General features: G+C 39.4%; 2 protein-coding genes across 4 annotated transcripts in view; one reads left to right on the top strand and one right to left on the bottom strand.

Moving 5' to 3' along the window:
* palmdb (palmdelphin b) overlaps positions 1-4,680 on the bottom strand; it is an 85,487-nt gene extending 80,807 nt beyond the window's left edge. For all 3 annotated transcript variants that reach the window (XM_046061918.1, XM_046061926.1, XM_046061957.1), the window contains exon 1: positions 4,538-4,680. The gene's annotated coding sequence lies outside the window, so the exon portion shown is untranslated. The remainder of the gene's footprint in view (positions 1-4,537) is intronic.
* Positions 4,681-10,732: 6,052 nt separating this feature from the next.
* Positions 10,733-11,755, top strand: si:dkey-56d12.4 (uncharacterized protein LOC799220 homolog). Its single transcript, XM_046064274.1, has one exon. The coding sequence runs from the start codon at positions 10,733-10,735 to the stop codon at positions 11,753-11,755; it is 1,023 nt and encodes a 340-aa protein (XP_045920230.1).
* The last annotated feature ends 2,082 nt before the right edge of the window (positions 11,756-13,837 follow it).

The raw sequence follows: 13,837 nt of genomic DNA, 5'->3' as shown, positions 1-13,837 counted from the left end.
ACAACTCAACATGACTGACTATGATCTGAGGGAGAATGCCCCTTGCACACCACAGGAAACAGCTGTTCTGACTGACGGTATCCAGAATATGCTGTTAACCAACATGAGGCCATTATCAATGGTAGAGGATGAAGGATTGAGAAAAATGGTTATGCTCTTCCCTCAAGGACCCATTTCACCAAACTGATGGAGAGGAAGTACGGGGAGACATTCCAGTGAGTGAAGAGCCTGCTTTACCACCATGCCACTGGAGGACAGACTTATGGCATCAAACATCTTGAAGGTGCAGCCAGGTTTGAAATCCCTACCAGCAAAATGATCGCTATTTTGCATGACAATGGTGCCAATATTGTGGCTGCAGCAAAAACAATAGAGGAGAAGCATGGGTGGTCCTTCATCCATTGCTCTGGCCACATCTTGCAACTGGCGTTCTATTCTGCATTCAAGCACTCAAGCATTTAAAATGGGCTGCAAGATGTCTGGTGGAACATTTATTTTTTCTAAAGCAAGACAAAATATATATATATTTATATATCACAACATCTACAGTAACTCCACTTTTGATGGGGCTAGTAAAGTCCATCTGGAGTGCTGCCTTTGAGTTAGCGGCAGCGCATGCTTTCCAAGTCGCTGCAATGGAGGAGCCTCAACAGCGATGGAAGAAGGAGACTACTTTCTTAGACACATTACCGAACAAAGTGATCCACTCCTCTGCCCCAGACCCAAGGTCTCAGAAAATTGTCTTTACTGTACAAGCTGTGTAAACACAGGCATTGATTCAAAAACTGTAGTGAGGAGAATAGAAAGGGGAAAGCTGAGAATCTCAACAGCCAAGTGAGGAACAAAGTCATCACATACTTTGGAGAGAAGCCCCTTGCCAAGAAATAAAATCCTGTACATCGGTGGAAAGCTAACAATAATTTATATGCCACCATGGCCAGGTTTGAGAAGTCCTACTTATCAATCACTGGCACCTCAACACCATCTGAGTGCCTCTTAGCTTCCAAGAAGAGAGACAGCCCTAGCTCAGAGCGGCTAAGGTTGGCCCTCTTAGCCCACTCTAAAGGAACTTTGCACTGCAGTGCAAAGTTCCTTTAGAGTGTGAGTGAGTGTGTTCCTGTATAGTCCAGTTCTACCTCCATCTCCATAGCCTGTTGTTTATTTGTGGATTATGAAGAGTTTGTAATTTTTTAAAATCTATTTGTAGATTGTGTTTTCTATGTATTTGTGACTCATCTGTGAATTTACAATAATAATGACATCGATTTATCCTCATACTGTTCAGCTCCTCTAAACTGAAGAGTTACAAGTTTTTGTTTTGAACAGTTGTAAAGACCTGCTATGTGCACTTTATAAAAACCCATGATGTTGCATGCATGTGCTTTTGTATATGATTTGCAAGTTATTTGAAAGAGCATTTTAAAAGATGATATGGAATAAGTTTGGTTTTTTGGAATAAAATGCTTAAGTTAATACCATTTTTTTTTTTATTTATCCGATTTATAATCAATTAATCAAAGTAATTATCAACATATTAATCAATTACTAATATAGTTTGTAGTAGTATTGCAACAAACCTATTTGAACGACATGTCATCTGGCCATGTCTAAAGCCTCCCTCTGACCTCTCTCCAAGAACTCTTTGCGTGGTTTTGTAGTCTCAACTTGATGAATCAAACAAATTATGGAAACAAATTAAACATACAAAAAAAGGGCACTTGAGAGAGAGAAAAGCTCCACACATCTAGTTAATATATAGAGAGAGATAATATACTGTACATTTTATCGACCTATAGATGTTTTGCTATACCATTTCTACCTCATCCTCTCCTGTCCTGGATGCGTCCCATGAAAAAGCTTAGGAGAGTGGCTGTATGCTGTTCTTTACCAGGTAATGTTACCCACTGTACATCTGCAAAACATACCAGTTTAGATTTTTTGTTTTCCATTTTGAATCTGCCTTCCAAAAGGAATTGGGAGCGACCTGCACTTACTAGGGATGTGACGATACACTCACGAGACAGGACACGATACTGGGTTCACGAGAATGAGACGAGATGATATTTTAACAATATTTTTAAGAAATTTTCAGTGACGAAATACATTAGTGGAGAATGTGTCTTATTCGACCGAAAGTTACAAAATGCAAAACAATGCATTCTGAAATTAAGTTTTTTCACTGTCTGCCACTGTGGCAGGCAAGTATATTTTTTAGTCTGCCACTCTGCCTGAAATTTGATATCGCAAGATCTCGAGGCACAAAATCTCTTCACACTGCTAGAATTTACCTATAATCCCCTTCTCTGCACAGACCAATGTTTACATGTGTCTTTGGAGAACCTTAATTCCAGGTGTAGTAGATGACGTGTTTTCTCTTATGAAAGCAAAATGAAAAGTTTGAAAATGCTCCTTTACAGCATAAAAGCTCACCTTTGTATGGTTTGTCCAAGTATATTTTTATATGCACGTATAAAGTGTGGATTACTCTACTCAGAGTGATGCATCACTTAGTTACAGTTACTGCTATTAATCTCAGGACCATGACAATCTCATATCATCTGAATGAGCTACTTCTTTTTCTTTCTATGTCTGTATAACCGATGGTCACTAACCAAGCCCTATAAACCATCATACCTTGCACTAAAAAGTCCACCAAACGATTCTCCGAGAGCAATGACGTAATTAACGGCACCAATGTAATGATTGGAGTAGTCTCTGAAAGTGTTGTTTTCATTTTGTGCGTGAACTCACTATATAGTCCTCTACATCCAACTCACTAGAGAGGCAGTAGGGAGGAGTGAATGATTGGTGATTTCGGACACAGCCTTAGATTGCCCATGCAGCTCCCAGTGACATAAAGTCATGTAACACAAACTCCTTTGGACCCCGTTAGGCTCTGCCCTACCTTCTGAATAATTCCAGGCTATTTCACAGCATGCTCCATCACCTTATTATTATTATTATTATTATTATATATTTCTTGATGAGACTTTTAATTGAGAAAACCATACAAGTATGATAATCCTCTCACAGTTACTACTGTTCAGATGTAGAACCAAACACAGTCTGTGACCTCATCTCATATAATAGTCACTTCTTTAATCCTACACAACAGGGTTCCAATAAATCTCCATAAAGAGGAAACACATACCTCTTCTTAGTTTGGTTGAGTTTGGTTACCTGTGGTTTGCTTGGATGGTTAGCCCCAGTGACATGACCCCAATACCTTCCTGTCTTGTCTGGCCATTGAGCCTAGGTCCATCTGATTTATAATCCCTGCTGCTCCTTCCCTAATCTTATCTCTGATGGATTAAGAGCACACAGGCTAACAGCCGATGCCTTCACTTAGTCTACAGCACTAGTCAGCTAAACACTGATTTGTCAAGGTGAAATTGACATTTGATTAACACTCAGATGTGGTCCATTTATTGTTATCGACACATGGATAAGATGCAGACTGTTCTATCATTCTGCTCCACAGGTAATCTTAATAAAAAGTAACATTAACAGTGACTAACTTGTCTTCTCCCAGTCAGATAATCACAAGTGGCTTGAATTCAGTTATTTTTTTAACAATAGGACTTCATGTGCCACAATGGAATTTTAATACATGCTACATAGAAATATGTATAGTCACTTTCTTTCCGAATCGTAGGAGAAGATTGGTGTCCATATTTCTTCAAATGTTTTTGGGCCCCAGGGGCAGCAAAACAAGCTGTCAGGACAACACTGAAATATTATCACCTCGAGTGAAATGGCTATTGTATGGTTAGCAAACAGTTGCTCTTTTCACACATCCAGCACAGAGCAACATTGTCATTCACTTTTTTGGTCTTGATCAGCCAAGTTACCTGGCTCTTAAACTTATTCTTTACTTTTCAGTTTGTGTTCACATTAAACAAACAGGTACAACATGTTCATTGATGGGTTTATTTTTTGTTGAGACAGAGCCAGGCTATTTGTTTGTTTCCCCCCGCTTCCATTCTTTATGCTAAGATAGGCTAAGCTAGGCTAACCATGTCCAACCATGTCCTTACTCCAGCTCTGCATGCTGCACACACAGACATGAGATTGATGTCCATCTGAAGATCTCATCAATAAGAAAGAAATAAACATATTTCCCAAAACACTGAGGTATTCCTCAGTTTTAAAGATGTTCATTCATAAATGTTATTTCTAAAGAGGATTAAAATAGGAGAAGATTTCATGTATTAACTATGTAGGCTCCTCATTTGCTGTTTGCGTGTGTATGTCCATCTGTAAGTAAAAGTACTTGTTAGTTAAAGCCAGACCCCTGGTGGGAGGCTGCAAGCAGCCGACATCTTAAAGGAATTAAAAGATTATAGAGTCAAAAGACCCTTGTGGCTCATTTTAGCTCCTGTAACAAGTTACCTCTAGGTAACTGACTTAACTGTCTCTGTACATAGTAATCTCTCTGATTTGAAGAGTATCTACCCCTCGAAAGCCCTCAGCTTCAAATAGATACATTAGTGGCAGAGGAAAATGCAAACAGTGACAATGATACAGGTCTACTCACCGGGTGTGTGCTGTGCGTGTCCTCGAGCAGATGATAGCAGACTGTGTGTGGAAGGTAGAGCTCACTCTTGCAGCGTATCCAACATTACTGAGCCCGAGGTTGTGTGGGGAGATTGTGTAGGCTGAGGGAGTTTCAGTCTGACTAGGAAGACTCACTCCCTCTCTCTCTGTCTTTATCTGCTCCCTGTGAGTCTGTCACAGAGCCCAACCATGTGCCTGAAATACCTCTGCCAAACAAATGCTCCACAGATGCTAACACACACACACACACAATACAGGTACAACATATGCTGCATAAATATCGCATTACAAAGCTATAAAAATTTAATTTGTCTTTCTTTTTCCTTCCATTTCTCATAATGCAATATTTGATTAGCACCTTACAGGATAAGACTGCTATTCTATATTTCTGTTATTATCTACAACCCATGAAATGGGTGACTTGTGAGGGTTGAAGATACTGTAAATTACTGAAAATATATAACACCATCATCATTAAAATAATAAATACGTTAAACGTTAAATACCTTGCATGGCTGACTTTGTCTGATGTAAAGCATCCATGTTTGGTTTTCGTCCAGTGCCTTTAGCACCAAGTGGGTCGCTTTTAGACAAATCAGATTCCCAGCTGTAATTACAAAATTAATTTTGACACTTTATGGGTAGCAGTAAATTGAGATTTCAGACACTTATCACTGACCCCATACAGTCATTACGATTAACTGTTTGCATCTATAAAATTTAAAATTTGTATTGTGGGATTTTTAGCAGAAAGTAGTATGCAGGGAGTAGATAGAGCACACATTTTACACTGAGAATTAGAACACTCATATAAAATGGCGGACAGTAAAGCTATACGAAATGCTACACTATATCAAAAATAGTGAGGGTTTTTAGACACGGCCAACGTGTACATTCGTTTCGTAACACTATCTGACTTTCATACCCTGTCTGTGACTCTCCTTCCCAAGCCCACTTGTTCCTACTGACGACGTAAATCTTTAAAGGTTCGATCTGTAAGTATTGAGACTACTCTCCACTTGTTGAAGTCATACTTTCAAAAAATAAGGGGCAGCATATCACATGTAAGGTCATAACCACCACTATCTGCCATAAGCTAGTTAACTCATTAAGCCGTGTAGCCAACTTAGCGGTCCAATAAGCTTCCTGCGTCCGTAATGGCACTAGAACGAGAGCTGGGTGTGCGTGCAGCAGTGAACACACTGGACAGGGACATACACAGCCACCGAGACCAACCGATGCCAGTTAGATGACGGGGAATACAGTACTAAAATACTGTATGTATCAAAAACAGTGTTTTTAGGATGATACATCTCTATAATATTTGTCAATGAAAATAAAAATAGACCAGCTTGTTATCAGCTTACAACCATGTTTTTTTTAAGAAGATAAAAGTACAGTTTGGTCTGCAGCACAGGGAGATATCACAATCTGACTGTGTGCGTGTAACTGTATGTGTTCAGCTGTCCATGCCCTTGATAGACGTGCACAGACCTAAGTGCTGACATACAATTACTGCACCACTCCTCTCCATATTTAGCTTCAAACAGTGTGAGGAGTGAAGTGTGGTTCGGCATATATCTGTCTGTACGTCATTCTCTTTGTGATTCAACTCCAGTTATCCTGGGCTAACAATACAGCTGAAACACTCCAGTGTAAGAACAATGTAAGGCACACTCAAGGTCTCAGGTTGTCAGATGGCCATAAGTGTTAAGACATTGGTACAGCTCCATTGTTAGAAAATAGTGCTTTATTCTTGCATTCCTTTTGAAATAGTGCTCTACCTAAAAGCTTTAATTGGAGAGATTGCTGTTGCCATAGCAACATTACCAGCTCCAAATGTGTACATGGTTGGTAGACAGAGGGAAAGAATGCCTACCCTAGACCTGCTTTTCAGGCAGTATGTCTTCAGAATTGCAATGGCAGAATGACTGTATAAGTTTAATGTTATTTACTGTTGAAAACTGTTTAGTTTGTTGATTGGTTGATTGCATCATTTATACAACCAACTGTAAAATCCTATTTTATAGTGTTATAAAGCTCTGTGCAGTGTTCTGGAGACTGAGGAGCTTTTAATCTCACTGATCTATTACTCAAACTGAATAGATAATTCATACATCATCTCAACAGTGACAAACAACATGCCCACAACCAATGCAGCCCCTTGTGTTGTTTGAACGCACAGATGTTTTCAGTCTAAATGTCCACTTATGTCAGAATCAGACTACACAATGTTTAAGGGTTTTCCTGTGTTTCCTGTTTTATTTTGAAGTTGTTCGACTTCTAAGTTTTTCCACCTGTGTCTTGTTATCTTCACCCTTCCTCTGTATAGAAGTCATTGTCTTCCTGTTGTTAGTCAGCACTTCATTGTCTACCACTACTCAGTTTATGGGAAACACTTCTTTCACTAAAAGTAATATTATTACAGTAACACGTTACTGCCCAACACTGGTGTTATGTCTGTTTTCGTTGTGAGTAAGTGTACCTGTGTAGTGAACACACTGAATTTTGAATAGCTTAACTTTGTAATTCTGATTATTGTCATTGACAACCTTGTTTTGTTGGCTTTAGCCATTTTGTTTTGGGCACTGCTCATCTCTGAAGCTAATGAAAACTGCTAAATTGTATTTCCTGTGTTTTGGCTATGCTTGGGAATGGGAAGAGTGGGAAGCCACACCTTTATGTTGCATCCAGGATACCTCTAGACCTTAGGACGTAACAAAGTGAAAAAAGCCCAGGTAAAAAAGAACGAGTCCAAGTAATCTGAGCATGCCTAAGGTGGTGAAAAAGCTCACTAGTACAAGTAAGATAGATAGATAGATAGATAGATATAATGACTTAGATTGCGCAGTCTGCTAGTTTTATAATAATGGTCACTTCTGAGAGAATCTCAACCAACTCAATAAAAGTCAGTATATCAATGGTGTTTATAAAAAAAACCCCGACACAGACCAAGACACATGCAAATCCTTTACCCCTCGGTCAATGCGCCCTCACACATCACTCATGATCTATGGGACCTCATGAATTATTTCATGTTTTTTTTTTCAGTTTGTTCAGATCTTGTTTAAAATTATCTCCTACACATGATAAACACAACCCAATATAAAGACATTATCAGAGCACCAGTAATGCAAAGAGCTAAGTATCCCTGCTTCACTCGTTCATAGCAGTCATTTTCATCATTATCCTTGTTCCCATCTTCAACACATCAGCACTATAGTGCTGTTAGGACGGCAATACCATTTCCATGGCAACCACTGAAGTGGAGTGTTTTAGCTGCTCCAGTCTAAAGATAGAGCCCTTACAAACACACCAGTTGGGAAGCCCAACCACAGTGATCATTTTCAACAAAGACAGAGACAGACACTGAATTCTAAGTGGCAAACAGAGATACACATGGCGCACACACCCTGGACAGTGGATCCTCCTGCGGACGTGGATTACTGGCACACACCATATCCTCCTGCAACCCTTCTGGCCTAGCCAAATTCTGACCTGAATCAACTCCCTGAACTATGCCTTGCACATTAGAGTATTCTGTCAAATAAACCTTGTTTTGCTCCACCCAGCTCCTGTCTCTGAAACTGAGTTCTGCATTTGTGTCCCAAAACCTACTTAGCTTAATATTATGAACAGCTTCATGTATTTAAAGCATCAGCAGTAAAAGCTTCATGTAGTGCAGAATAATGTATATATGAGTAGCATAAAATAACAGAACGTAAAACAATTACAATCTGAATAACTGGTGTGGGACATTATTTAATCCTAAACAACTCTTATCTATTTAATCCTAAACAAAAGTTAATAATCCATCACTGCTGTTGTAAAGGAAAGTGGATCTGCAAATTCATTAAAAAATTAATTTATAGTCATTTCATTTCTCAGCCTCAGCAGTCATGATTTAGTCCCACTTTCACTGAAGGTGTACAGATGCAGTGTTTTCAGTCTGTAGTTCAAGTGGGACAATTTTCTGTGTTTCATGGAATATTCCTGTATTATTAAACATGTTTTCTATTATTATAATTTTTTATTATTATTATTATTTTATTATTACTATTATTATATAGTTAAAGTTGAATAATTTGTAAGTATACTTTTTATCAAAGTTTACCTAAATGTATTATTATGTTTAACTAGTCTGATTTAGTTCAATTGAAATAACCTTGGTAACCAGAATTTCTTACTGTACTTGTTTGTGTTGTGCAGATGCATCATGAAATGAAGTTGCATTTTGGCTAGGACTTGGAGCTAAATGTTTCAGATGCTCTCAATGTTATGACACCCAACAACATAAGAGTGGCGTGTAGTGGGAGTCAGAGGAGTCTCCTGTCAAGCCTGCTACAAATTGACGCCAACAAAGATTGTATTCATAAAACAACATTGTTTTATACAGATGTAATTTATTTCTTCTGCATGGAATGTTGTATTCACAGTAATGTTATATATTTTACAAGATACAAGGTACAAGGTAAAACTACATGTTTGGGGGGGGGGGTACTTCTATATCTCTTTTCCAGATGGCAGCAGTGTGAACAGGCTGTGGCTGTGGTGGAGCGGATACTGTCCTTTAGTATCCTTTGGGCTGACCAAGGCAGTAAAGCAATAACAGGTTTGTGTTATTGATTTAATCATTAAAATGTTCTTAGCAACAAAGAACCCCAAGGGTTCTTTTAAATGAACCCTCTGAAATAGTTCTATATCGAAACTTTTGATGGTGCTAAACATGTACCAACCTGTAGAATCCTTTATATAGAATCACTTATTCTTTGTGTGTTGATTTTACTGAAATTTGTGTGAGCATTTATCACACTTGTGTTCTGCGGGTATTCAGTGAGATACGCAATTACTATCAAATAAAGAAAGGAGACAAACAAAATCCCCAGAAATGTTGATAAACTGGAGGAGATGACATCACTCGCCAGCTGCATGCCTCCCCTGCCACATGACCATGCCACATTCTCCACTGTGTCTCTAATGAATGGAAATGTATGGAAAATCTGAGCTGGCGTTGGTGGGTCTGATGTAAGACTGCCTTTCTCTCTTAAGAGGCCTTCATAACACATCCACAGCCTCACACCCACTCACATTCTGTCCTGGGGAGTAATTATGTGTGCAGCTATGAGCAACAAAAAAAGAGATAAAACATGAAATAGATTATTCTTTGATAACAAGGATGCTCAGTAGTTCGAGTGGCTTTGTAAGGCCTGTTGATACCTATTTTACAGTATGTAAACAGTATGGAACAGACAGGTATAAGTTAGTTACGTACTGTAACTCCAGATTCTATGAGTATATGAGCACTGAAGAGCTTTGTTCACGCCCACCAGCGGTGTGGTCCTCAACCACAGTCTCACCTTGTGTAGAAGGAGCCATGAGCATTCGGCTCCCAGATAGTTTTTTCTTCAGCCACCGAGAGAGAATGTGAGGCCCACAGCTTAGAGGGCTGTGCCAATCCACCTTATTTTTAACGGAAATATGGACGCAGCCAGTTGACGTTTTTTTTGTGCGAGACTTCCGGTCAGGCACTTCCGGTCACTAGAGGCTAATACAACAAGTCTTTGTAACAACTCATGGTTATGGCTTCGAGGAAGACCGGGATTGTTGGTGCAGTTAGAGGTTGTCATAATAACTGGTACAAAAGAAAGATTTACTTGGAAGAGGAGTGTTTTAATCGTCAACCGCATACGAGAGCTGAATGTGGATATGAGGCGCCCTACGAACTTCACCCCCACCGAAGAAGGAGGAATCCCTTCGCTTGTGGTTAAAAGCTTTAAATTTGAAGAAACCTCCGAAGGGACCATATGTTTGTTCTTTTCATTTCGTGGACACAAGACCTACAGAGGACCACCCGATACCAGAAAAGTGGCTGGGCTACGAAGTCCTAATAAAAACTCCAAGGAGTCACGTCAAGAGGTTAGCGGACACAGTTAACAGATGTTAAATTGCTACGCAAGGTAATGTTAACTGTTGTTAGTTCTCAGTTTGTGTCCCTCTTGACAGTTAATATCTGTATATTTATTGATATATCTGTATATTTTTCATCACTGCTAGCACAGGGCATTTGTAAAAATTGGAAGCAATGTAAGGTTATGCAATATAATTATTTGAATGAGCACTAATACAGGTGTTGCTCTATTAGCTTGGTGTTAACTTAGTAGTAAGTAGTCTAGGTATGTTTTATGTTGTTGTGGTCTTGTCTTTGGCAGATGACAGTCACTGTGATGCAGAGGCTGACCAGACCGTTCCACAGTCAGAGACACCTATGCATAAAGATGCTGACACTCAGTGGGAGGTTCAGGCACTGATGGATCACACCTACATATTAGGAGAAAATATAAAGGATGTATGCCACAGGGAAACGCAATGTGGTGGAATCCCTTGCCTTTTTGCCTTTTTTGATCATGTTAAATATCTGGAACAGTTCTATAAAGCAAACTTTAAGATGCACGTACTGGATGAAATATTGATGACCATGATGAAACTTAAGTTGAATCTACTCCAGGGTGATCTTGCAGAACGCTTTGCTCTGTCCCAAGGGTTAGTGAGCAGGATCCTCTCCTACTTGATAGACACAATGGAGGAGCACATGAGAATCTACATTCCTTGGCTGCCACGGGAGACAATCCGGAGCACAATGCCTAAGTGCTTCAGGGAGAAGTTCCCCAACACCACCTGCATCATTGACTGCACTGAGACCACCCTGCAGAAACCACACAACCTTGACTCCAGAGGCGAGTCATACAGCCATTATTATTCCACCAATACTATAAAGTATTTAGTTGCTATTGCCCCATGTGGGCTTGTTATGTTCATTTCACCTACTTATGGAGGCAGGTGCAGTGACAAGTTCATCACTCAGGAGTCTGGCTTCCTGGAGTACCTTCATCCTGGCGATGAAGTGATGGCAGACAGAGGCTCTACCATCAGAGATCTGCTTTTTGAGAGAAGGGTTAACCTTGTTCTGCCAGCATTCATTCATAAAGGAGGGCAGTTGTCTGATGAGGATGTAACTGCCACAAGGAGGATTGCAAATGTGCGCATACATGTGGAAAGAGTTATCAGGAGGCTCAAAGTGTTCAAAATAATCTCCCAGACTGTACCCATCAACTTGGCACACAAAATGGACAAAATCCTCAGAATCTGTGCAGCCTTTGTAAACATGCAGGGGGAAATCATCCACGAGGATGATGAGTAAGCATGGACGTTCAACGTGTCAAAAAGATCCTGATTTCCAATGTAGCTTAATATTTGTAAATAATAATTTGACAGCCTGCAGTGCCTTGATTGTACTATCATTTACACATATGATTTGTCTTTAACATTTTAGTATCTCTATTCAGCACTGCTTATTAGTTATATTTTACAGTAAACTATAAAGTATTTCTGATTCTGAAACTGTAAACCAATGGAATTATAATGCACAAAAATGTGTTTTGGATCTCAGGTTTATACTAAATAGTTCTTGTGTTTGGCACCTTGATGTTTTCAATTTTGTAATAACTTTAGTATTGTATAATATCAACTTATTGTAGCATGTCTACATTGTTTTAATAAATTTATGAGAATCAATACCAAATTATGAGTTTTAATATTCAGAGAATATTAATATCTAAAGCTCTCATTCTGCGGGGGCACCACTGGAGATCCAATCCGCCCAGAGTCTCCGGACCTCTGGGTATGGTTTTAATAACTATACAATTATTCACTAGTGATCAGTTAGTTAATAATCACTCAATTATCTTAAATCAGTCAGTCAATCTCATATCGAAGGGTAAATTCTCTTGGCAGGGACTTGGAGACAGGCAATACACACAGAATTCCTTTGGTTAACTTACAGTGAAATTTATTAACTAAGGTAAATATAAATGCGGTTACATATACATCAAAGAAATAAACAATGGCTAAACAATGAGAATGTGGAGGTCTATTGTGGGAGAATTTGACTGAGAATTTGATACGTTAGCTAATGAATGCAATTAGATGATAATTGCATTCATTATGATAAGATTTTCAAGGATTAAATATACTGGACTAACAGACTATATCACTGATCACAGAATGCCCTGTTTTGCCTTACTTCGGGTCAGCGGCCTGCTTGGCCTGTTGCACGGGTCCCACGCTAGCTGCCCGATTCCTGGCTTTTGCTAGGGGATTTTCCCGGCTTTTCCGTGCCTTGAATGAAGAAAACCCTCGAGGGTTGACCTTCCTCGGTCTGGCAATTAGGCTGTTCTTTCAGGTGTCCTTTGTTACCGCTGGCAAGACCACGTGGACTTTAGCTCGACGAATGACGCTTAAAAAGAACTTGGTCGTTCTTGAATTAAAACTTGTATAACTTAATGGACTGATAACTTTTAACAAAACAAAACCAAAGAAAATAAAACGCAAGTAAAGTTGCTGTTAAACGAGGGAAAGCTGAGGTCGCGGCACTTCGCGTGTGTAGCTCGAAACGAACAAAGGGCGTTCGCTGCGCCTGGCCGAACTCTTAGGGCGTTGCCGGGAGAGGGGGCATGCCGGGCGCGTGCCGAAGTGCAGTGCGAGAGTCAGGAACAAGCAGAGGACAGGAGAGAGAGAGACAGCGGGGGTCGCTGCTTTTGTCTGTTGGGGCGTGGTTCCCAGAGGGCAGTCCTTTGTTTCCCTGAGAGGGGCTTATCTCTGGTTTCCCGAGAGACTGTCTTTCTTTGACTTTTAATATGTCTAAAAAAAAATAGGAAATCTATTTGCGTGTATTGTAGTCAGATATCTTCCTAAAATCAAACCTTAATTGTCACACAGCTGTACCGTTCTTAGTTTTAAGCACTTGATAAAAAGGAAGAACAGTGTTAGTTAGTTAAAACTTTGAGGTCAGCATTTCATAGGAATCATGGCATGCAATACTTATTTTGTCCACTTGGGGGAGCTCTGGTTACATGAGGAGTAGATATTCAACTTTGATTATTCGTTAAACAAGCCTTTGCTCCGGAGCTGTGGAATTTAGTCATTTTTAACCTTAAATTCAAGTTGGAAAATTAATCGAGTGTAGGATGACATTTCTTTATCATCATTTCTAACGGAGTTGTCAGAAAGTGTTGGGAACAAGCTTTGGTTTACACATAAAATGAAGTAATGTCATTAACCTTGCTGAAAATTAAAACACTGCAAAATTAACTTATTTAGATTCTTTAAACAACAACAAGGTAATGTAACTACTCAAATGGAGGCAAACGCTGCTACTAACTTAGCAAGGATTATTGTTTAAACAGAACAACAGTTTATAATGAAACATTGTTTTAGCTCAAGA

The sequence above is a fragment of the Micropterus dolomieu genome, linkage group LG01 (assembly GCF_021292245.1).
Source record: "Micropterus dolomieu isolate WLL.071019.BEF.003 ecotype Adirondacks linkage group LG01, ASM2129224v1, whole genome shotgun sequence".
Classification (NCBI taxonomy): Eukaryota; Metazoa; Chordata; class Actinopteri; order Centrarchiformes; family Centrarchidae; genus Micropterus; species Micropterus dolomieu.
This window is presented reverse-complemented; position numbering and strand designations above follow the sequence as displayed.